Below are 27024 nucleotides of genomic sequence, written 5' to 3' on the forward strand. Positions count from 1 at the left end.
TTCAAACACACACTCAAATATTAATTCCACAACTAAACACACACCAAACCAAAACCGTTCCCTCTCTACCTCACTGCTAGTCAAACACTCCAAACCAAAACCGTTCCCTCTCTACCTCACTGTTAGTCAAACACTCCAAACCAAAACCGTTCCCTCTCTACCTCACTGCTAGTCAAACACTCCAAACCAAAACCGTTCCCTCTCTACCTCACTGCTAGTCAAACACTCCAAACCAAAACCGTTCCCTCTCTACCTCGCTGCTAGTCAAACACACCAAACCAAAACCGTTCCCTCTCTACCTCGCTGCTAGTCAAACACACCAAACCAAAACCGTTCCCTCTCTACCTCGCTGCTAGTCAAACACACCAAACCAAAACCGTTCCCTCTCTACCTCGCTGCTAGTCAAACACACCAAACCAAAACCGTTCCCTCTCTACCTCGCTGCTAGTCAAACACACCAAACCAAAACCGTTCCCTCTCTACCTCGCTGCTAGTCAAACACACACAAACTACATTTTTGCTCAAATGTCACCTTTCACACAAAACAACAAATGACTGAATAACTTTGTGGAATTTGAATATGATTTCTAGCTGTGTAAAAGTCAACATTCTTTTTCACAAAAAAAGGAGTTGCATGTGCGGATGCATCGATCCTCATAACGTATCTGTGTTCAAATTCTCTTTAACAGTACATTAAGAAAGCACAGACCGGCATGGGCCCATATACTGATCTCTTGCAACCTACCCAACCAGATTGTTTAATGGCTGGTTCTTATGTAAGGCTGTTATCTTGACCCACAGCACACAGAGAGAAGGGTTATATAAATGTAGGGTTAAGTTGAGTAGACTGTACAGTGTAGCTTAGATTTTGAGATTTAAAGGACTTTGATCTGAAAACAGGGAGGAAAGGAAGACTGGCATTTTTAACCCAAAGTTCAAACACATTGATGAAATCATATTTGTCAAACCCTTTAGTACTGCTTTACTGAGCTAACTCACCTTAACAGCAGCACAGCATTTTAATCAGCACCTCAACTCTCCAAATACAACTCTGGAAAATATCTTCCTAAATAGTGTATAGAGTTTTTTTTTTTAAGTGAGTAAAAATGAGATTTAAAATGTAATTTGCGCTTGTTTTAGGCAGTGTGTGTGTGTGTGTGTGTGTGTGTGTGTGTGTGTGTGTGTGTGTGTGTGTGTGTGTGTGTGTGTACAGCGCAGATGGGCGAAGAGGCTCAGTGTCTCTGCAGAAAGGACAGGGGATTACTAGTCAGTGCAGTCAAAGGGCAGGTTCTAGCTAGTAGCTACACAAGGCACCTCAGACACTAGAGACACACACCTGCACACAAACACATTGTGCTTATCGATCTCAGCAGTCTGTGTGTGTCTATAGTCCTTTAAATCCCTACATCTAAACTCTCTACAGTTTGTTCTCAACTTAACCCTGAATGTATATGACCCTTCTGTCTGTCTGTCTGTCTGTCTGTCTGTCTGTCTGTCTGTCTGTCTGTCTGTCTGTCTGTCTGTCTGTGTCTGTGTGTCTGTGTGTCTGTGTGTCTGTCTGTCTGTCTGTCTGTGTGTCTGTGTGTCTGTGTGTCTGTGTGTCTGTGTGTCTGTGTGTGCTGTGTGTGTGTGTGTGTGTGTGTGTGTGTGTTAGTGGAGGCAGACTGCAGGGCGAAGGTACACCAGATAAATGACAACACATGTTTTTCAAAACCCCCACGAGAGAATTAACTAGATGAGAAAGTAGGAGGCAAATCTCTGGGGAACCCATCTGTGATACTGAATGACCAGATATCTGGAAACTAGAGAGAGGTGGAGGGAGAGAAACACTGAGGGGTGGAGGGAGAGAAACACTGAGGGGTGGAGGGAGAGAAACACTGAGGGGTGGAGGGAGAGAAACACTGAGGGGTGGAGGGAGAGAAACACTGAGGGATGGAAAGGGAAAGAAACACTGAGGGATGGAAAGGGAAAGAAACACTGAGGGATGGAAAGGGAAAGAGAGAGACAGAGATGGATTTTAAAGTGTTCGAGACAAAACTTGTTCCTCTGACCAACTGTGCAAAAATCCCCATTATCTATGAAGTCTTTAAGTCTCCAAGTCTCTCCCTTTCTCAGCCAAGCAGTTATATAGACACTATTACATACGGGCCAAATCAATTACAGTGATGCAGAAAAAGGCACAGCAGCTAATAACATCAACCTTAGTGCTCTAGGATACAGAAGGCCTATGCTGTTCACTGACATCAATAAGCCCTCAGGCGAATATGTATACAGTTAGATTCACCATGGAAACGTGGTGGGAGGCTGATATTGAACATACTGCATGAAACCTACATTACATACAGGGCTATGTGGCATAAAGATCACAACACCCAAATCCAACCTTCTATAAACAGTCCAATGAGTTTATTGACATGCAACAACAGGATAGAAAGCATCAATAGATACGCTGACAGACATCCCTGAAGAACATGTCTGCTGTGACCGAAGCAGACATGGTTAAATGTCGACGTTGAAATGTTAAACTATTATTTAGAAAGGAGATAATAAAACACTTAGGCCTACTCTGAAGTTGAAAATAAATGTTTGTTCTTGTTTCTCAATTGAGCCCGGCAAGAGAAAATGTGTCTAGATTTGGCTTTTGATGGTACCTACTGGTTCTATTATTATTTGGGGGAAAAGATCCTAAATTGAGGTGAAACGGTCGTCAAGGCGCGGGTCAGTCCAGTTAGCCTAGCAGCAGGGCAGGGGCCAGGAAGATTTTCACACAGAACAAGATCAAGCTGTAGGTGGGTCTATAGCCTAACACCTGATACAGTATACAGCCAAGGGCAAGAGTGTTTAGATAGATAGACACACACACACAGGCTACTGATAAAAGGCAGATTATAAACTTGGTTTTTAAAGCGAGGAAACCTATAGTTTTAAAGATCAGAACAAAGTGGATCATAATCTCCCAATAACATCGATCTACCGATTTAACCAGATTAAACAAAGCTAATGAAACGACAGAATATTGGGGGAGGGGAAATTGGGAAATCCAAAAGATCCATATTTATATTAAAATACTGTCATTATGCTGTTGCCTATTAATGTTAGTCTATTGAAGAAACGTTGGACCGATTATCAAAGATTAAAATAGAATACATTGCATTGAGTGGGATAACGCAGCTTCCAAAACAACGGAATGTCCACTGCATCGGTTTGCATTACAACAACAAGCTATACCTAATGAGAAAAACATTTTCCCTAAACAATCGTTTGCTGTAAACTGCTATAAAACAAAATCTAAACTGCAGAGTTGTACAGCATCAGTTACATTGTAACGAATGATTTCAACAAGTACTACAACAAGAACAGTCCATGTTTTCAACCGTGGCCAGCGAGATGAAACGCAGTGTCATTTTCTTTGTCATCCCCCACCTTCCTTAAAATACAAAAATTATTTTCTGTGACATTTCCCCAATGCAGCAATGCGCGTTCCCCGGTGCCGACGTCCAGGGCAACAAGGTAACGCGCAACACCAATCCCGGCTTCAATTCTGAAGGTGGAACGCGCACTGCCCTCCCCCAACAATAATATAGGAGGCCTACAATAAAATGAGTAGCGCGCACACAGGCACAGAAAACCCTTTCTCATTTGCCGAGCTACAATTCCATCTGTACACGTGACACGCCCTGCTTACAATACATAAACAGCAAGAAAAATGGACAAAAATTGTTTCCTCACTTTCAAATCAGTAATACCTGAGAAAAACACCCTTATCACATCCACATATAATAACAACATAACGTCCATATCGCTGAAACACATGGCAATAAGATCCAAAGCTTTAAAAAACTTTAACTATATATTTGGGCAGGTCCGTGGGAGGCGGGCGGTGTTGCTACGCGAGGCAACAAAAAAATGACAGCTCGCTCAGCACCCTGGCTCACTGACGGCAGCAGCGTCCGTTTTTCCCCAGGACACAACAGCCAAGCCATTTAAGTGTTTTCTCCCCAAACCACGCGCACCCTGGCTCTCCAGCCGAACCTCCATGCAAGGCGAAACGAGCTTACCTACACAGTGAATGAGTTTGTGTCGCCACGAGTCAAGTTCCTGCCGAAAGCCGCGCCTCTCGATCGTGCATTGCTGCCTTTTGCACAGACTCGCCATTTTCTACCGGGCCCTCCCGCGGACGCGCACATTCTGCTAGGTGCTTGTGCGCATACGTCACCAATACTTTTTGAGGGTTATGGGTGGAGTACAAAATGTAGGGGGGACTTATAGCTGCAGCATCCGCTCACGGTCCCACCCACCTCCACCACCCACCCGAAAGACCCCCCAACATCTCAGTTCTGTTGAGAGAATGAACGTCAGTGATGGAATTTAAACCCGCAACAAAAGCATATGGATCAATAAAGAAATGTATAGATTGAATTTACAGTCTCGTAAAGGCTATGGTCTAAATGTGTCAAATGTATGTGAAATGGCATCAGCGCGTTGTGAGTTTTAATAATGCGCAGTGGATAGCCTATACATTGCAGTGGTATTTAGACAGATAATGTATAGCCAATGTTTTTCCATAGAACCGTCCAAATGAAAGAAAGGTCAATGATTACCATATATTTAATACATGTAAAAAGGAGATAATGATAATTCAGCATTAACATATACAAGGGATATACAGGGAAGGGACCTTTGTATGACGGTATGAACAGAGATTATTATTCATATTTCTGGCTGTGTGTTGTATGATAAGTAGAATCAACTTTATACTGAATCGAAATGACACTGTTCATACCGATATTTGAGAGACTGCTTGGCTTGGTTCTATTCTGTTCTTTCAATCCTATTCTAATCTATTCCAATTCTTTAATATTCTATTCAATTATATTTGATTCCAATCTATTCTATTATTTTATTATATTATTTCTAATTCTATATTACTGTAATGCTATTCGACCTCAGTCAAAAGGGAAAGAAAGGGGGTTTGTAAATGGGTTTCTACGTTCTAAACCCAGAAGGAGTTTATCAAAACCCGTCTGTTACAGCTTCTTTACAAAGACGGGTCAATTTTCACATCGGTGTTTTTTTTCTTCTTCAGGTTTACTGCAACTTAATTACATTCATTCAATTGCGATCTTTACGACTTCCTGCTTGCCATGTGGTATTTTTCAGGAATAAAAGAATGTCCCCTCTACTTTGCCATATTGGTTTAGATATCATCTGCTTGGTGACAAAACCCTCGCCATCTCTCGCAGCTGTTCTTTTGCGATATAGGGTCAAATAAATCAGAGTTTTCAATGAAACCCGCCACCAAAGTATAATCACCAAATTGATACACCAAAGTTACATAATATCATTAAAAAGCAGCCTCAATGGCGGTTTATATCTCTTCAGAGACGTGGACGGCACATAAAAGGCAAGGGCAAACGGTTTAACAAGGAGCACTCCGGCTAATTATATCAGCGAACTCTGTTGAATGAGGGGTTGCCCTTCACAAAAATGTCTTCCATAGATTCACTGGACGAGGAGCAGACAGCCAATCGGATGAGTGTTTGAATCAAGGTCAAGTGAAAGATGCTCAATAGGACCGCGCCACCTTGGAATAATGCTGAAGCCTCTTGCCAGGAGATGCGAGGCTACGGAAAGCTAATTTTCACTGGAAGGTGTAGAATCATCCACCAACCGGTTTTCTGTCAGTGATGTAGGGAAGGTGGATTCTCTTGGTGTAAAATACCTACCAGGTAAATGATTTGTTTGTTTATTCGCCGTGGCAATGATGATTTTCTCAATGCTATCCGCCGGCTACGTGAAAGGGAAAATCGCACCGTTACTGTGGCAACATTTTAGACTGGGCATATACACGCTCTATTGTATTGATTCATAGGCTGCATTAAGAGAATAACAATATCTATTAATACATGGATTCCTTTTGTTATTGTTAAATATATAAAAGTGTTTTGGTTTTATTCAAATGTACTGATGTAACATCATTATATCCAGAGGAGAAAAAACAGGATGAGAATCCTTCAAACGTCCCTGTGTCAGAGACACAGCCTAGTTTACAACAATGAGCCATGGAATATCTCGATGGACTTTCCATTCTTAGGCTATATCTGTGTTCTTGACAATATTATATCGCCCTGACCTGCCATCACAGCTACAGTTCAGGTAGGCCATTCGTTCGTTCTGTAGGCTATAGCCTGATAATTCCTTTTCATTAGTTGCAAATAGAATAAAGACCACATCCTTAAAAAGCCTAACGTCATGGCGCTCATATGAATATTTTACAGTCTCTATACTGTAGCCTACCGCAAAATAATGCCGAGATCAGCTCTCTGTGTGAGTTAATCCACGGGTTGTCTGGGCGAGCGCTCCAAACTGTGCTTCAAAATGTGTCTCAATCAGGTTAGCTCTCTGTGGGTGTTTGCAGAAGAGTCATGCACCCATTCATTTAGAGGGGCATGAAGTACTTTGGGATGGAGGTTTATAGTATCATAACCCATCATGGTATATAGTATCATAACCCATCATGGTTTATAGTATCATAACCCATCATGGTATATAGTATCATAACCCATCATGGTATGTAGTATCATAACCCATCATGGTATATAGTATCATAACCCATCATGGTATATAGTATCATAACCCATCGTGGTATATTGTATCATAACCCATCATGGTATGTAGTATCATAACCCATCATGGTATATAGTATCATAACCCATCATGGTATATAGTATCATAACCCATCATGGTATATAGTATCATAACCCACCATGGTATATAGTATCATAACCCATCATGGTATATAGTATCATAACCCATCATGGTATATAGTATTATAACCATCATGGTATATAGTATCATAACCCATCATGGTATATAGTATTATAACCATCATGGTATATAGTATCATAACCCATCATGGTATAAAGTATTATAACCATCATGGTATATAGTATCATAACCCATCATGGTATATAGTATCATAACCCATCATGGTATATAGTATCATAACCCATCATGGTATATAGTATTATAACCCATCATGGTATATAGTATCATAACCCATCATGGTATATAGTATCATAACCCACCATGGTATATAGTATCATAACCCATCATGGTATATAGTATCATAACCCATCATGGTATATAGTATCATAACCCATCATGGTATATAGTATCATAACCCACCATGGTATATAGTATCATAACCCATCATGGTATATAGTATCATAACCCATCATGGTATATAGTATTATAACCCATCATGGTATATAGTATCATAACCCATCATGGTATATAGTATCATAACCCACCATGGTATATAGTATCATAACCCATCATGGTATATAGTATTATAACCCATCATGGTATATAGTATCATAACCCATCATGGTATATAGTATCATAACCCATCGTGGTATATAGTATCATAACCCACCATGGTATATAGTATCATAACCCATCATGGTATATAGTATCATAACCCATCATGGTATATAGTATTATAACCATCATGGTATATAGTATCATAACCCATCATGGTATATAGTATCATAACGCATCATGGTATATAGTATTATAACCATCATGGTATATAGTATCATAACCCATCATGGTCTATAGTATCATAACCCATCATGGTATATAGTATTATAACCATCATGGTATATAGTATCATAACCCATCATGGTATATAGTATTATAACACACCATGGTATATATTATCATAACCCATCATGGTATATAGTATCATAACCCATCATGGTATGAAGTGTTATAACCCATCATGGTATGTAGTATCATAACCCATCATGGTATATAGTATCATAACCCATCATGGTATATAGTATCATAACCCATCATGGTATATAGTATCATAACCCATCATGGTATGAAGTGTTATAACCCATCTTGGTATGTAGTATCATAACCCATCATGGTATATAGTATCATAACCCATCGTGGTATATAGTATCATAACCCATCATGGTTATATAACCCATCATGGTATATAGTATCATAACCCAATAATAATTGTGTGTGTGTGTGTGTGTGTGCGTGTGTGTGTGCAACAGGACCTGTGTGATATGACCCTGACAAGAGGATCCTTCACCTATTCCAATGGTGAAGAGTACCATGGGGAGTGGAGGGAAGGCAAGATCCTTCTATCCCTTTATCACTTTACTCATCCCTCTGTAATTTTACTCATCTCTCTATCTCCCTCATCTCTCTATCCCTCTATCACGTTACTCATCCCTCTATCACTTTACTCATCTCTCAAGCTCCCTCATCTCTCTATCCCTCTATCACGTTACTCATCCCTCTATCACTTTACTCATCTCTCTAGCTCCCTCATCTCTCTATCCCTCTATCACGTTACTCATCCCTCTATCATGTTACTCATCCCTCTATCACTTTATTCATCTCTCTATCTCCCTCATCTCTCTATCCCTCTATTACGTTACTCATCCCTCTATCACTTTACTCATCCCTCTATCACTTTACTCATCTCTCTATCTCCCTCATCTCTCTATCCCTCTATCACGTTAATCATCCCTCTATCACTTTACTCATCCCTCTATCACGTTACTCATCCCTCTATCACTTTACTCATCTCTCTATCTCCCTCATCTCTCTATCCCTCTATCACGTTACTCATCCCTCTATCACGTTACTCATCCCTCTATCACTTTATTCATCTCTATTCCCTCATCTCTCTATCCCACGTTACTCATCCCTCTATCACTTTACTCATCTCTCTATCTCCCTCTATCACTTTACTCATCTCTCTATCACCTCTATTACGTTACTCATCCCTCTATCACTTTACTCATCTCTCTATCCCCCTCATCTCTCTATCCCTCTATCACATTACTCACCCCTCTATCACGTTACTCATCCCTCTATCACTTTACTCAACTCTCTATCTCCCTCATCTCTCTATCCCTCTATCACGTTAATCATCCCTCTATCACTTTACTCATCCCTCTATCACTTTACTCATATCTCTATCAGTTTACTCATCCCTCTATGCCTCTATCACTTTACTCATCCCTCTATCCCTCTATCACTTTACTCATCCCTCTATCAGTTTACTCATCTCTCTATCTCCCTCATCTCTCTATCCCTCATCTCTCTATCCCTCTATCACGTTACTCATCCCGCTATCACTTCACTCATCCCTCTATCAGTTTACTCATCCCTCTATCAATCTATCACTTTCCTCATCCCTCTATGCCTTTATCACTTTACTCATCTCTCTATCACTTTAATCATCTCTCGATCAGTTTACTCATCCCTCTATCAGTTTACTCATCCCTCTATCACTTTACTCATCCCTCTATCACTTTACTCATCCCTCTATGCCTTTATCACTTTACTCATCTCTCTATCACTTTACTCATCTCTATCAGTTTACTCATCCCTCTATCACTTTACTCATCCCTCTATCACTTTCCTCATCCCTCTATGCCTTTATCACTTTACTCATCTCTCTATCACTTTACTCATCTCTCTATCAGTTTACTCATCCCTCTATCAGTTTACTCATCCCTCTATCAGTTTACTCATCCCTCTATGCCTTTATCACTTTACTCATCTCTCTATCGCTTTACTCATCCCTCTATCAGTTTACTGATCCCTCTATGCCTTTGTCACTTTACACGTCCCTCTATGCCTCTATCACTTTACTCATCTCTCTATCACTTTATCACTTCACTCATCCCTCTATCAGTTTACACATCCCCTTATCACTTTACACATCCCTTTATCACTTCACTCATCACTTTACTCATCCCTCTATCTGTTTACACATCCCCTTATCACTTTACTCATATCTCTATCCCTCTATCAGTTTACATATCCCTTTATCACTTTACACATCCTTTTATCACTTTACACATCCTTTTATCACTTTACACATCCCTTTATCACTTTACTCATCTCTCTATCTTCCTCATCTCTCTATCCCTCTATCACTTTCCTCATCCCTCTATGCCTTTATCACTTTACTCATCTCTCTATCACTTTACTCATCCCTCTTTCACTTTACTCATCCCTCTATGCCTTTATCACTTTACTCATCCCTCTATGCCTCTATCACTTTACTCATCCCTCTATCCCTTTACTCATCCCTCTATGCCTTTATTACTTTACTCATCCCTCTATGCCTCTATCACTTTACTCATCCCTCTATCCCTTTACTCATCCCTCTATGCCTTTATCACTTTACTCATCCCTCTATGCCTCTATCACTTTACTCATCCCTCTATCCCTTTACTCATCCCTCTATGCCTTTATCACTTTACTCATCCCTCTATGCCTTTATCACTTTACTAATATTTCTATCCCTTTATCACTTCACTCATTCCTTTATCACTTTATTCATCCCTTTATCACTTTATTCATCCCTCTATCAGTTTACACATCCCTTTATCACTTCACTCATCCCTTTATCACTTTACTCATCCCTTTATCACTATACTCATCCCTTTATCACTTTACTCATCCCTCTATCAGTTTACACATCCCTTTATCACTTTACACATCCCTCTATCAGTTTACTCATCCCTTTATCACCTTACTCATATCTCTATCCCTCTATCAGTTTACTCATCCTTTTTCCCTTTATCACTTTACTCATATCTCTATCCCTCTATCAGTTTACACATCCCTCTGTCCCTCTATCACTCTACTTATCCCTCTATCACTTTACTCATCTCTCTATCCCTTTATCACTTTACTCATCCCTTTATCACTTTACTCATCCCTCTATCAGTTTACTCATCTCTTTATCAGTTTACTCATCCCTTTATCACTTTACTCATATCTCTATCCCTCTATCAGTTTACTCATCCCTTTATCACTTTACTCATATCTCTATCCATCTATCAGTTTACACATCCCTCTATCACTCTACTTATCCCTCTATCACTTTACTCATCTCTCTATCCCTTTATCACTTTACTCATCACTCTATCCCTTATGGCTGGTCTCAGACGATCCTGCAGGTGAAGAAGCCGGTGTTGGTGTCCTGGGCTGGCGTGGTTACATGTGGTCTGCAGTTGTGAGGCCTGTTGGACGTACTGCCAAATTCTATAAAAGGATGTTGGAGGTGGCTTATGGTAGAGAAATTAACATTAAATCCTCTGGCAATAGATCTGGTGGACATTCCTGAAGTCAGCATGCCAATTACACGCTCCCTCAAAACTTGAGACATCTGTGACATTGTGTTGTGTGACAAAACGGCACATTTTATAGTGGCCTTTTATTGTCCCCATCACAAGGAGCACCTGTGTAATGTACATAATGTTTAATCAGCTTCTTGATATGCCACACCTGTCAGGTGGATGGATTATCTTGGCAGAGGAGAAATGCTCACTAACAGGGACGTAAACACATTTTGAGAGAAATAAGCTTTTTGTGCGTATGGAACATTTCTGGGATATTATATTTCAGCTCATGAAACATGGGACCAACACTTTACATGTTGCGTTTATATTTTTACTCTGTATAAATACAACATTTATGTACGCCAACAATACACGTCAGACATGAAAGTAAAGTTAGCAGGTACTTTACATGCTCCATTCCCCCTCTGGATGTATTTGTCACTGTGTCAGCCTCAGGTGTCTCAGCTCAGTCCACATTGTTGCTTCTGAGTAAACAGCAGAGAGGAGTGGTAGGCTGTAGCATAAGGGTGTGTCGTCTGTACTAATTCTTGGTCAGAAACAGAATCCGTATCCACCGGCAATTCTCTACAGACTATATACCATCTGCTGTCATAGCGACAACACACATACAAATACACAAGCAAACAAATACACACATACAGCCACGTTATATCCACATTTACGCTACACTGACCAAACCAGTATTTGCAGTTTGACAAAAACACGAGACGTCATGGTAACCCCAGAGATAAAGGATGCCATAATAACTAGAGAACAAGTTTGGAGCTATTTTAGAAAAGCGTTCTGTTTAACTGAAAACATATGGTGGCTTCAGAGAGGTCATTTGGTGTGTCTGCTGTGTTGTTTAGTTCCCTTGATGTAAGGGTGATTAATCTGTTTGTATTGACAGGTATAGCTAACAGGTTGAAGTGGGACACACAGGAGACAGGCTGACTGATGCCATATCTTTTAGCATCTTTTATCATCCACCGTTCAAGTCTTTTATTAGCTAAGAAAGACAACTTTGAGAGAGATGTTTGTGTGTGTGTGTGTGGGGGGGGGGGTAGTGCACTAGGACTATTGATTGACATAAAAGCCGACAAATTCAGCTAAAGCTAAATTAGCATGGCAACCGTGGCAACCGTGACCTAACAACAAGATTGGCCCCGATGACGCGACGCTAAGAACCGTTCAGCAGATTAAACTCTGAACTGATTTCTGGAATCAAACTAGACGAAAGGAGAGACGGGCAGCTTGTAAGTACAGTAGTGTGCACAATCTATTAGCTGGTCAGAAGCTTGGCCTTTAATTAGTGGTTTTATTGTTTTAGACTGTGTACTTTTTATTTTCCACATTTTACGGCTTCTTGTTTGCTTTTAATTATTTTAATTGTATTGTTTTAATGTTAAGTGTGTTGCTATTTTTAATGCTCTTTAAATACAATATTAATTGGATTTGATTTGATCCAGTAGCACTACTGCTTTAGCTAAACAAGTAAGGCTAATTACCCTGTACAGGGGAAATGAATTAGTTGTAATACTAGGGGGAAATGAATTAGTTGTAATGCTAGGGGGAAATGAATTAGTTGTAATACTAGGGGAAATGAGTTAGTTGTAATACTAGGGGGAAATGAGTTTGTTGTAATACTAGGGTAAATGAATTAGTTGTAATACTAGGGGAAATGAATTAGTTGTAATACTAGGGGGAAATGAATTAGTTGTAATACTAGGGGAAATGAATTAGTTGTAACGCTAGGGGGAAATGAATTAGTTGTAACGCTAGGGGGAAATGAGTTAGTTGTAATGCTAGGGGGAAATGAGTTAGTTGTAATGCTAGGGGGAAATGAGTTAGTTGTAATGCTAGGGGGAAATTAGTTACTTGTAATGCTAGGGGGAAATTAGTTAGTTGTAATACTAGGGGAAATGAATTAGTTGTAATACTAGGGGAAATGAGTTAGTTGTAATACTAGGGGAAATGAGTTAGTTGTAATACTAGGGGAAATGAATTAGTTGTAATGCTAGGGGGAAATTAGTTAGTTGTAATACTAGGGGAAATGAATTAGTTGTAATACTAGGGGAAATGAGTTAGTTGTAATACTAGGGGAAATTAGTTAGTTGTAACGCTAGGGGGAAATGACTTAGTTGTAATACTAGGGGAAATGAGTTAGTTGTAATGCTAGGGGGAAATTAGTTAGTTGTAATACCAGGGGAAATGAATTAGTTGTAATACTAGGGTAATGAATTAGTTGTAATACTAGGGGAAATGAGTTAGTTGTAATGCTAGGGGGAAATGAGTTAGTTGTAATACTAGGGGGAAATTAGTTAGTTGTAATGTTAGGGGGAAATGAGTTAGTTGTAATACTAGGGGAAATGAATTAGTTGTAATACTAGGGGAAATGAGTTAGTTGTAATACTAGGGGAAATTAGTTAGTTGTAACGCTAGGGGGAAATGAGTTAGTTGTAATACTAGGGGAAATGAGTTAGTTGTAATGCTAGGGGGAAATTAGTTAGTTGTAATACCAGGGGAAATGAATTAGTTGTAATACTAGGGTAATGAATTAGTTGTAATACTAGGGGAAATGAGTTAGTTGTAATGCTAGGGGGAAATGAGTTAGTTGTAATACTAGGGGGAAATGAGTTAGTTGTAATGTTAGGGGGAAATTAGTTAGTTGTAATACTAGGGGAAATGAATTAGTTGTAATACTAGGGTAATGAATTAGTTGTAATACTAGGGGAAATGAATTAGTTGTAATGCTAGGGGGAAAATAATTTGTTGTAATACTAGGGGGAAATGAATTAGAAATTAATTAGTTGTAATACTAGGGGGTAATGAATTAGTTGTAATGCTAGGGGGAAATGAGTTAGTTGTAATACTAGGGGGAAATGAATTAGTTGTAATACTAGGGGGAAATGTTTGTGTGTTGTACATATCTTGCTTGGAAACAACTTGTGGCATTGATAATAGTTCTGTCAAACTGTCAGGTCATGTCCCATACATTATTTTCGTTCAGAATGTTTTTGACAGTTCAGGAATTTGACCTTGATCATGTGTGTTAGAGAAACATGGGCTAGAAATACACTTTCTCGTGTCCTTTAAGTTTTAAATTGTTGCTATTTCAGCCTTCTTGCCTCGTGTAAGACGACTAACGTCCTTGCTTGACAAATCAAATCAAATTTTACTGGTCACATACACATGGTTAGCAGATGTTATTGTGAGTGTAGTGAAATGCTTATGCTTCTAGATCCGACAGTGCAGCAGTATCTAACAGGTAATATATAACAACTCCACAACATAACCTGATATCTATCAATTCCACAACAAAACCTAATATCTATCAATTCCACAACAAAACCTAATATCTATCCATTCCACAACAAAACCTAATATCTAACCAACATTCAGTGGACCTCAGTCAGTGGAAGGAAGCCTTGTGAAATCTCAGCCTCCAACTCTTACTTAACTCTACTTGGCTGGCTTCGACACTGAGATTTCGGGGACACAAATCCCATGTCAACACCGTGCGGCCCTCACACACACACACACACGCAGGTGCAGATACAGACACACACGTTAAGGGCTTATAAGTAGGCATATCACTGTAAGGTCTACACCTGTTGCATTTGGTGCATGTGACAAATACAATTTCATTTGATTCCGGAAGGCTCTTGACTGTATTTCGTCTAACAGCCAGTTTAGTTTTACCTCGCCGTCCAAATCATTTAAAAAAGAACTGAACTGAGATTAGAGAGAGGAGGTTTGCGTAGTCATAGTGACAGATGGCACATCTAATTTAGTCAATCTACACCACTAGCTGGCAGCCCTGTGCTCTTTCATCCCATCCCCTCCCTCCCTCACCCCTTCCTCTCCCTCTCTCACCCCTCTCTCACCCCTCCTCCCTGCACTCCTCTCACCCCTCCTCCCTCCCTTCCTAATTCCTAATACTGTGTAATACTAATTTAGTACACTAGTAGCTGGCAGCAGAAAACCACCCTCATCTTCCTCTCTCACTCTCACCTCCCCCTTCCTAAATCCTAATCCACTGTGTTCACTTGTGTGCTCCGCTACTTTACATTCAAACGTATTGCTGCCCAAATACATACGGAGCAACGAGAAGCTCAGAACATTTCACCTGACCTCATTCAGTGGACCTCATTCAGTGGACTTCATTCAGTGGACCCCATGCAGTGGACCTCATTCAGTAGGCTACAATTGGGAGAAGGCTGTAGCCTACATGACACACAGGTGTAAAATACAGTGTGTTGAGACTTGGCTTGAATGCCTCTTAGAGGGTATTTGTTAAATCTCCGTAGACTGACAGGACAAAACATCTACAATAGAATTCTTTCTTTTTTTACTCGCCACATTTTTTTCTCACATTCTTTGCTAAAAGTGACAAGGCAGCCTGTTTGTTAAGTTCCAAGTACATTCAGAGACCCTGAGATTGGTATGTCTTAGAGCAAGAAAATGTTTTAGTCCTACTTCACTGTTAAATGACTTTCGATCCAACTGCCCACGAAAAGTGTCATTTTCTTTAACTACATATGTTACAGAGACCCTTAGATGTGTGTTTGAAAATGCCTAGAACTCCCAAAGAAACAACAGTCTAGAAGTTAGCAAGGACCAAGGAAAGACATGCGGCCTCTTTTCAACTTCCAAGAAAATTTGGAAGCCCTGAGAGTTGTATTTGGAGCAATACATTTTTTTTCCAGACCCAAACACCCCATGACAAGTGATGTGGGTTTGAGTAGACATTTACATTTACATTTTAGTCATTTAGCAGACGCTCTTATCCAGAGCGACTTACAAATTGGTGCATTCACCTATAATATCCAGTGGAACAACCACTTTACAATAGTGCATCTAAATCTTTTAAGGGGGGGGTTAGAAGGATTACCTTATCCTATCCCAGGTATTCCTTGAAGAGGTGGGGTTTCAGGTGTCTCCGGAAGGTGGTGATTGACTCCGCTGTCCTGGCGTCGTGAGGGAGCTTGTTCCACCATTGGGGTGCCAGAGCAGCGAACAGTTTTGACTGGGCTGAGCGGGAACTGTGCTTCCTCAGAGGTAGGGAGGCGAGCAGGCCAGAGGTGGATGAACGGAGTGCCCTTGTTTGGGTGTAGGGCCTGATCAGAGCCTGAAGGTACGGAGGTGCCGTTCCCCTCACAGCTCCGTGAGGCAAGCACCATGGTCTTGTAGCGGATGCGAGCTTCGACTGGAAGCCAGTGGAGAGAGCGGAGGAGCGGGGTGACGTGAGAGAACTTGGGAAGGTTGAACACCAGACGGGCTGCGGCGTTCTGGATGAGTTGTAGGGGTTTAATGGCACAGGCAGGGAGCCCAGCCAACAGCGAGTTGCAGTAATCCAGACGGGAGATGACAAGTGCCTGGATTAGGACCTGCGCCGCTTCCTGTGTGAGGCAGGGTCGTACTCTGCGAATGTTGTAGAGCATGAACCTACAGGATCGGGTCACCGCCTTGATGTTGGTGGAGAACGACAGGGTGTTGTCCAGGGTCACGCCAAGGCTCTTAGCACTCTGGGAGGAGGACACAAGGGAGTTGTCAACCGTGATGGCGAGATCATGGAACGGGCAGTCCTTCCCCGGGAGGAAGAGCAGCTCCGTCTTGCCGAGGTTCAGCTTGAGGTGGTGATCCGTCATCCACACTGATATGTCTGCCAGACATGCAGAGATGCGATTCGCCACCTGGTTGTCAGAAGGGGGAAAGGAGAAGATTAATTGTGTGTCATCTGCATAGCAATGATATGAGAGACCATGTGAGGATATGACAGAGCCAAGTGACTTGGTGTATAGCGAGAATAGGAGTGGGCCAAGAACAGAGCCCTGGGGGACACCAGTGGTGAGAGCACGTGGTGCGGAGACAGATTCTCGCCACGCCACCTGGTAGGAGCGACCTGTCAGGTAGGACGCAATCCAAGCGTGCGCGGTGCCAGAGATGCCCAGCTCGGAGAGGGTGGAGAGGAGGATCTGATGGTTCACGGTATCAAAGGCAGCAGATAGGTCTAGAAGGATGAGAGCAGAGGAGAGAGAGTTAGCTTTAGCAGTGCGGAGAGCCTCCGTGACACAGAGAAGAGCAGTCTCAGTTGAATGCCCAGTCTTGAAACCTGACTGATTAGGATCAAGAAGGTCATTCTGAGAGAGATAGCAAGAGAGCTGGGGACAGATAATAGACAGTCCTGGAACTTCTAAATAAGCTGCATGTATAGTCTAAAGAACAAGGACAAAAGTGAGAAAGACAGACAGACAGACAGACAGACTCTACTCTTTATTTATTCAATAAAGGTTAAATAATTAAGAACAAATTCTTATTTACAATGATGGCCTGGCTAACTGGTAACTAACTAACTAACTAACTGGTAACTAACTAACAAATTGGTATTGTCTGTCCCCCAGGTCTGAGACATGGTCTAGGCCAGTAACTAACTGGTTTGTCTGTCCCCCAGGTCTGAGACATGGTCTAGGCCAGTAACTAACTGGTTTGTCTGTCCCCCAGGTCTGAGACATGGTCTAGGCCAGTAACTAACTGGTTTGTCTGTCCCCCAGGTCTGAGACATGGTCTAGGCCAGTAACTAACTGGTTTATCTGTCCCCCAGGTCTGAGACATGGTCTAGGCCAGTAACTAACTGGTTTATCTGTCCCCCAGGTCTGAGACATGGTCTAGGCCAGTAACTAACTGGTTTATCTGTCCCCCAGGTCTGAGACATGGTCTAGGCCAGTAACTAACTGGTTTATCTGTCCCCCAGGTCTGAGACATGGTCTAGGCCAGTAACTAACTGGTTTATCTGTCCCCCAGGTCTGAGACATGGTCTAGGCCAGTAACTAACTGGTTTATCTGTCCCCCAGGTCTGAGACATGGTCTAGGCCAGCTGACGTTAAGTGATGGGACGTGTTACACGGGTCAGTTCGAGAACGGACTCTTCAACGGCTGTGGGATGCTGGTCTTCCCTGATGGATCCAGGTAACAATGTCTCACCATTCCTATTTCACCTTTGACCCTGCTAATGACATTACAACTGTCTGACGTCTAAAACGCCAGCTGTGTCTAAAATGACACCCTATTCCCCCTTATAGCACATCTTTTGACCGATGCCCTGAGGCAAGGTGTTGCATTAGATATCTCCCCTGATCATTTTCTCAATTTGTTACTTCTAACTGGAAAAGGCTTGAATTCCTTACCACGTCCATGTGATTTTGCGAACAGATGTTCTCTTAAGTGTTGGGATTTTAGAAGCAACAGGCGACGCTTTCCTCTAGATCCAACTCTACTCTGATGTCACACAAAGTCATTTGGGATGCAATTTATGTTGCTTGCAACATGATTATAACGAACCTCCTTCACCTTGAGAGCAAAGCTTGATTGAGATAATTAAGTGTCAGTTGCTTTAACGAGGATCTTGGCAACGTCACACACTGCGCGGCTAAAGTAAAACTAATCGCTGCACAAATTGACTTTTCTTTGCTGTGTATTGTATTCCGTGTCACAGAGCACGTAGCAGACTTAGGTGGTGAGAACAGAAGAATGGATCATTCCATCAGTGAAGATTCCACCCACCTCAGGTCAAGGTTCTCTGCTTATATTTGTCTGTGTTCTGACAGCATTCTGTTCTTGTTAGAGACATCTTGGTGACATTTCTCAGCTGAATAATATCTATTATATGACAGCATAGCTCACTAAATAGTTCTGCACCAAGACAACTGCCTAACAAATACATTTTAGAGAATCCACTCAAAACAAACTGAACACAATCAATCAAAACAAACTCCTTGACATTGGGGTCCTATTCATTATGATAAGCAATGAAAAACACTTTTAAACGCTTTGCAACAGAAAACTAAAATCAGAATCATAATGTTACCTGGTGATATGGTGCTGCTAGTGAAAGACAACATAGTCAGAATGTTACTTGGTGATATGGTGCTGCTAGTGAAAGACAACATAGTCAGAATGTTACTTGGTGATATGGTGCTGCTAGTGAAAGACAACATTTATAGACAGAATACAGACAACTGAGTTAAAACAAAGGTTACGATTGATACACAGTGTGTATACGTTTGATACACAGTGGTTGTACAAATTTATAGTATTAGTATAAATATGTCTATTTTCAGAGAGATGAACAGAGTGCAATGCAGTATAGTGCAGTTATTTAGATTACAGTTCAGAGATGGCTTGATGTGGTGTGCAGCATCGAGTCCATAGTCCTTTAGTCTCTATAGGCCAGATAGCTGTTTGGTGAGGGCCACAGCCCGGGGGAATAAACTTTTCAGGTGGCAGTTTTGGTCATGAGTGACCTGAACCTCCTGCCAGAGGGGCATTTTTGGAGGAGGGGGTGACCGGGTGGGAGGGGTCGGGATGATCTTTCCTGCACGCTTCTCTGCCCTGGAGTCGAGCAGGTCCTCGATGGAGGGCAGGTGGCAGCCGATGGCCCTCTCTGCAGAACAGACAGTGCATTGCAGTTTGCCCTTGCAGCGGGCAGATTCAGGCCCAAACCAGACGGTGATAGAGGTGAGGATGGACTCGACGATTAATGTGTAAAACCGGATCAGGATTGACTGGGAGATTGAGTTTTTTCACCTGCCGCAAGTCATACGTCTGCTGCTGTGCCTTCTTGGCGACCTCCGTGATGCTGTCCTCCCATTTGAGGTTGTGGGAGATGATGGTGCCCAGGAATTAGAGTGATTCAACTGTGCTAACAGCTGAGCCATCAATCTAGAAGCGGAGAGATTGTGGAGGGCGTTTTCTAAAGTCAACCACCATTTTCACGGTTTTGTCTGTGTTGAGTTCCAGGATATTGCGACTGCACCGTGCCATTAGCCGGTCGACCTCTCCATGGTACATGGACTCATCGCCTTCGGTGATGGAACCAACCAGAGCTGTGTCATCTGCAAATTTGATTAGTTTAACAGATGCATTATTGGAGGTGCAGTCATTGGTGTAGAGTGAGTAGAGGTGAGAGCATGCATCCTTGTGGCGCTCCAGGGCTGAGGGATAAAGAGCCTGAAAGGTGTTTGCCCAGCTTCACGTGTTGCATCATGTTGGACAGGAAGTCAGTGATCCACTGACAGATGGAGCTGGACACGTTCAGCTGGGAGTGTCTTGTAACAGTTTTGGGATGATGCTATTGAATGCTGAACTAAAGTTCACAAACAATATCACTGCATATGTCTTTGGGTTATCCAGGTGTTCGATGACGAAGCGTAGGCCCATGTTGTGTGAGGTAGCCTAGCGGTTAACATCGCTTGGCCAGTAACCAAAAGGTCTCTGGTTCAAATCCCTGAGCTGACTAGGTGAAAAATCTGTTCATATGGCCTTGAGCAAGGCACTTGCTCCTGTAAGTCACTCTCGATAAGAGGGTCTGCTAAATGACTAAAATGAAAATCTTCACAGCATTGTCCACAGACCTGAGCATTTCTTATTGGACAAACCCAGTTAGTTCGTCCCTGTTTCCGTCTGTGTTCTTCCGTTTGGTGCCTAATGAACACACCCCACTGTTTGTGCATCTGTGTGTCTCTTGCAGGTACGAAGGAGAGTTCATTCAGGGGAAGTTCCAAGGCGCAGGCGTCTTCAGTCGTTTTGACGGGATGAAGTTCGAAGGAGAGTTCAAGAGTGGATGTGTGCAGGGATACGGTAAACAGTAGAATCTCAGCAACACTCTCTTTATACTTCTCTTATAACTTTGAACTAAACGAGTTAATTCTCTCTCTCTCACTGTTAAATGACACAACTCACTTTGTAAAAGGAATCTGTAGCAGGGTATTTTTCAATTATTCTGTATATTTAGAGGGGGGGGGTTTAATGTGTAGCAGTAAGGTTAGGTTTCGGTTTAAAACCTCTACGGGACCGGTGGGTCCCTTCCACGGGACGGTTGAGCTAACATAGGCTAATGCGATTAGCATGAAGTTGTAAGTAACAAGAACATTTTCCAGGACATAGACATATCTGATATTGGCAGAAAGCTTAAATTCTTGTTAATCTACAACATTTTTAACAAAAATGCAATGGTTCATTGATTCAGTCTAAAACTTTGCATATACACTGCTGCCATCTAGTGACCAAAATCTAAATTGCGCCTGGGCTGGAATAATACAATATGGCCTTTCTCTTGCATTTGAAATATGATTGTACAAAACAAATACAATAAAACTCTGTTTTTTTCTTCGTATTATCTTTTACCGGATCTAATGTGTTATATTCTCCTACATTCATTTCACATTTACACAAACTTCCAAGTGTTTCCTTTCAAATGGTATCAAGAATATGCATATCCTTGCTTCAGGTCCTGAGCTAAAGGCAGTTAGATTTGGATATGTCATTTCAGGCAAAAATTGACAAAAAAAGGGGCGGATCCTTAAGAGGTTTAAGTTAATGACATAAACCTGAACTTGAACATGACCTTTGCAGGTATGCTGACGTTCGCTGATGGAGGTCCGGAAAGAGGGGGAGGAGGAGGAAGAGGAGGGACGAGCCACGAGGGTCTGTTTGAGAGAGGCCAGCTGGTGGGCAGAGAGGGGTGCCAGGGCACGGTGCAGCGGGCACAGGGGGCAGCCGCCAAGGCATGGGCGCTCTCCATGTGACCTGCAGCTAGGGTGCGCTACTCAGGGAGCACTATCATACTCACACCCTTCTTTTTCTTCATTCATCTCATTCTGTTCTCTGTCTTTACGGTTATACTCCTCTGTACACAGTGTACAAAACATTAAGAACACGTTTGCTCTCAGAACAGCCTCAATTCGTCGGGGGCCTGGATTCTACAAGGTGTTGAAAGCGTTCCACAGGGATTCTGGCCCATGTTGACTCCAGTGCTTCCCACAGTAGTGTTAAGTTGGCTGGATGTCCTTTGGGTGGTGGACCATTCTTGATACACACAGGAAACTGTTGAGCGTGAAAAACCCAGCAGAGATGCCGTTCTTGATGCATACAAACTGGTGCGCCTGGCAGACTTTTGATTGTCTCTATTAAAAAGAGGAGGATCCCATCAGCTATCTGTAGGCTAACTATATTTATTTCTCAACTCTCATAATATTAAGCATATTGCTTCGCTTTACAGTCGGAGTAGCCTACCTGACTGGCATGAAAATGAACCGAGGGAAAAGTGCCTTCGTTTGCTATTCAAGTGCATATGGATGACAGGTACATGATAACGGCCCATTCTAAACCAAAACTAATCTCACAAATATTATTTAGCATACGTAAAGACAAGACTAAATTGAGAATATTATGATTCGTGACAATATTATCCCTTGTGAATGATACCCAGTGTGTGCAATCTAAGGCAAGAAACAGCACATGCATATTTTTGGGGACTTTTATTAGATCGTAGTCGCATGCATCGAGTGGTATGGCCCATAGACCTATATGTTTTGATAAGGTTTGTATCACAACTAAAGTGGCCAAAAAACTCCAAACATAGCCTCTAGGTCCAAGAACACTGGAACATGGTTGGAGTGCCCATAGCCTTCAGAGCCTAGTGAAACCTGTTCTTATAAGCCATCATTGTGCAATCGCCTGTGAAAACAGTTTTGACTGGACACTATTTTAAAGAAGATCCCAGCTTTCTCTTACTGCTATATTTATTGCTTAATTCTTAAAATGAAGTACATTAATCCGCTTTATAAATGGTGTACCCTACTTGGCATTTTAAAAACGTAACCGCACGAAACCTCCATTCGCTTTTCGAGTGAAGGCTACGGATGACATGTATTTTTTTATGTTTCTAAAAAATAATTTCACACATATATTAGTAGGCTATATGTAAAGACCAGATTAAATTGAGAATAGTCTGATGGGTGAGAATATTATCAAGCGCTTGTCAAATTGTGAATGAGAGACTGATGAAGTGTGTGCTGCCTGCGCAAGAAACAGAGCAGAGTGCTTCCCTTTCATTCAACTTTTTTTCAAATCATCATTAGTCGCATCGTACGGCCTTCGAATGTATTTGAAACCTAAACATATAGCCCAGCGTTTGTATCACAACTAAAGTTGCATAAATACCTTTAAATTAAGCATATAGGAAGACCTGTTCCTTTGTTAAGCGCTCAACACAGAATAGCCGGGTGTGTGCACTCCCTCAGAAATCGTTTGGAAAAATATCCTTTCTATTTTATTCAGCTGTGTTCAGTTGTATTGTTCTTAATGTAAAATAATATAAAATAATGCCACGGGAATTATAAACTAATCCAGTCTGCTAAATTAACTAGTGTAGCCCACAACCATATGTCATAGCCAGATCAGGGCCTTATCATAAGGACAACTCAGAGTATTATTCAGTTATTCGGTTCTTCTGAAATAGGCTACATTTTCTTCATATCAAAGTGTTTCTTTAGACCTGCCTAAAATTAATAATAGATTTATTGTGATGGTGTAGGCTATATTACATGGATTTATTATACTTTTTAAAATGTAGATTTTCCAAAAGGTCCGCATCAGTGGCGTGTAGGCTATGCATTGAAGTCGGAGATGCTAAACATGTTTATGCTAATTAGCGGTCAATTACCGTGAGATCGGCAGTTATTTGCATGACAATCACCAGCTGACAAAATGTGATGACCGCCACAGCCCTCTGTGTATATTCCCTTCTTTTGTTTCTCTCTTTTCTTTGTTCGTCTTGATCTGTGTGTTTTTCTCACCCCTCTTTGGATCCACATCTTTCTCTATCCATGTCTTTCTATTCATCTCTACCTCTCTCATGTGTTTTCCCCTCTGGTAGTGCTTGCTTGGTGCGCTACATGTCATTAGACTTCACCCTCTACATCACAGTCAACCAACGAGCTGCTGAATCTGATCCAGGATCTGCTGAGCCAAAACCCACACCTCCTCCTCATTCCTAACCGTTCGTTCAACATACGGTGCTACCTACCTACTGCTAAATGTGTTCCCAGATCAGCTCTAACCGACATCAACCGCAACTACTCAGGAGTTGAAACTAGTGTCCAAGCAGGCAGAGAACATATTTGGATCTGTCACATTTCCACCACAGGGTTTTACACCGGTGCTTGGCCTAAAGACTCAGACTTTACACCGGTGTCCCTGTGGAAAAGCAGCATTAGAGCCCAGAGACTCAGTATTAGAGCCCAGAGACTCAGTATTAGAGGCCAGCATTAGAAGAATTCATACTCTGTGCCACATAACATGGCTCAATCTGTTCTGGGGTCAGCTGACTGAAACGCCATTATCTTAATGCCAACCAACTGATTGGTTGGCATTATCAGTGGTTCTCAATAGATGCCTCGCTAGGGACTGGAGTATTCCCCTGGTAGCAAGCAGGACAGAAGATTTTCCCTGATCATGTGATCTGCCCAGGACAAAAACTCCAGGTTTTAATTACTGTTGTCTACGCCCCAAGTTCTTACTGGTCCGGCCACATGGTTAGGGAAAGCTCCTGTCCCTGGTTATAGCTACTGTGTTGTGAGGTAGGGATAATGGTAGGGGTTAATTTTCATTGGGTGGTAAGGGATGGTGGCCATATTGGGACAAATGACAAGTGTGTCTGCATTAAGATGACACTAGTGCAATTTGATAAAGATATTTAGCAATTTAACTTTGGGGTGCAATCGTCCTTAAATAAGGGTTTAGATACAGAGAAGAGAAGACTAAACTACTGCTGTGTCTGTCATAGGGTTATGGGCCCTGGTCAAATGTAGTGCACTCTATAGGGAATAGGGTGCCATTTGGGACACACCATCGTGATAAAGTCAGACCGTGGAGCACTAGTTTTGATTTGTCAACAACTTCATCACACAGAAGAAAACCACCATTACAGGAACACACAGATTAACTTCCTGTATGGCTGTTCCCTTCCTGCATCTGAAAAATATGTCATCCATTTTTTTTACGATAAATAAGGTTAAATGTTTAATGTCAGTATCTGTTTTCACAGGAAAAAGTTTGGAACTAACTAATCTCAAGTTTTGTGAACAGTCGTTCTAGTAACTAACACACATTTCACACGTGGTATGATGATGTGACATTGTGCCTGTTAAGGGAGAGGTGTCTGTGTGTATATGTAGTGTGCGGGGGGAGGGGGCATTAGGGGAGAGGTGTCTGTGTGTATATGTAGTGTGCGGGGGGAGGGGGCATTAGGGGAGAGGTGTCTGTGTGTATATGTAGTGTGCGGGGGAGGGGGCATTAGGGGAGAGGTGTCTGTGTGTATATGTAGTGTGGGGGAGGGGGCATTAGGGGAGAGGTGTCTGTGTGTATATGTAGTGTGCGGGGGAGGGGGCATTAGGGGAGAGTTGTCTGTGTGTATATGTAGTGTGCGGGGGAGGGGGCATTAGGGGAGAGGTGTCTGTGTGTATATGTAGTGTGCGGGGGAGGGGGCATTAGGGGAGAGGTGTCTGTGTGTATATGTAGTGTGCGGGGGAGGGGGCATTAGGGGAGAGGTGTCTGTGTGTATATGTAGTGTGCGGGGGAGGGGGCATTAGGGGAGAGGTGTCTGTGTGTATATGTAGTGTGCGGGGGAGGGGGCATTAGGGGAGAGGTGTCTGTGTGTATATGTAGTGTGCGGGGGAGGGGGCATTAGGGGAGAGGTGTCTGTGTGTATATGTAGTGTGTGGGGGAGGGGGCATTAGGGGAGAGGTGTCTGTGTGTATATGTAGTGTGCGGGGGGAGGGGGCATTAGGGGAGAGTTGTCTGTGTGTATATGTAGTGTGAGGGGGGAGGGGGCATTAGGGGAGAGGTGTCTGTGTGTATATGTAGTGTGCGGGGGAGGGGGCATTAGGGGAGAGGTGTCTGTGTGTATATGTAGTGTGAGGGGGAGGGGGCATTAGGGGAGAGGTGTCTGTGTGTATATGTAGTGTGCGGGGGAGGGGGCATTAGGGGAGAGGTGTCTGTGTGTATATGTAGTGTGCGGGGGAGGGGGCATTAGGGGAGAGGTGTCTGTGTGTATATGTAGTGTGCGGGGGAGGGGGCATTAGGGGAGAGGTGTCTGTGTGTATATGTAGTGTGCGGGGGAGGGGGCATTAGGGGAGAGGTGTCTGTGTGTATATGTAGTGTGAGGGGGAGGGGGCATTAGGGGAGAGGTGTCTGTGTGTATATGTAGTGTGCGGGGGAGGGGGCATTAGGGGAGAGTTGTCTGTGTGTATATGTAGTGTGCGGGGGAGGGGGCATTAGGGGAGAGGTGTCTGTGTGTATATGTAGTGTGCTGGGGGAGGGGGCATTAGGGGAGAGGTGTCTGTGTGTATATGTAGTGTGTGGGGGAGGGGGCATTAGGGGAGAGGTGTCTGTGTGTATATGTAGTGTGCGGGTGGAGGGGGCATTAGGGGAGAGGTGTCTGTGTGTATATGTAGTGTGCGGGGGAGGGGGCATTAGGGGAGAGGTGTCTGTGTGTATATGTAGTGTGCGGGGGAGGGGGCATTAGGGGAGAGGTGTCTGTGTGTATATGTAGTGTGCTGGGGGAGGGGGCATTAGGGGAGAGGTGTCTGTGTGTATATGTAGTGTGCGGGGGGAGGGGGCATTAGGGGAGAGGTGTCTGTGTGTATATGTAGTGTGCGGGGGAGGGGGCATTAGGGGAGAGGTGTCTGTGTGTATATGTAGTGTGAGGGGGAGGGGGCATTAGGGGAGAGGTGTCTGTGTGTATATGTAGTGTGAGGGGGAGGGGGCATTAGGGGAGAGGTGTCTGTGTGTATATGTAGTGTGCGGGGAGGGGGCATTAGGGGAGAGGTGTCTGTGTGTATATGTAGTGTGCGGGGGAGGGGGCATTAGGGGAGAGGTGTCTGTGTGTATATGTAGTGTGCGGGGGAGGGGGCATTAGGGGAGAGGTGTCTGTGTGTATATGTAGTGTGCGGGGAGGGGGCATTAGGGGAGAGGTGTCTGTGTGTATATGTAGTGTGCGGGGAGGGGGCAT

General features: G+C 42.7%; 1 protein-coding gene across 2 annotated transcripts; it reads left to right on the forward strand.

The window, feature by feature from the left end:
• Nucleotides 1-5537: 5537 nt before the first annotated feature.
• Nucleotides 5538-25038, forward strand: LOC106591159 (MORN repeat-containing protein 4). 2 transcript variants are annotated; one of them, XM_014182352.2, is made up of 6 exons: nt 5538-5729; nt 8076-8154; nt 18026-18140; nt 20701-20810; nt 21585-21769; nt 23890-25038. In XM_014182352.2, exons 2-5 carry the CDS (start codon nt 8088-8090, stop codon nt 21755-21757), a joined length of 465 nt encoding a protein of 154 aa, XP_014037827.2. In that variant the 5' UTR covers nt 5538-5729; nt 8076-8087; the 3' UTR covers nt 21758-21769; nt 23890-25038. The 2 variants fall into 2 exon arrangements, with proteins under 2 accessions (XP_014037827.2, XP_045546877.1); XM_045690921.1 differs by having other exon boundaries at nt 5539-5729; nt 21585-25038.
• Nucleotides 25039-27024: the final 1986 nt, after the last annotated feature.

Source organism: Salmo salar, chromosome ssa12 (assembly GCF_905237065.1).
Source record: "Salmo salar chromosome ssa12, Ssal_v3.1, whole genome shotgun sequence".
NCBI lineage: Eukaryota > Metazoa > Chordata > Actinopteri > Salmoniformes > Salmonidae > Salmo > Salmo salar.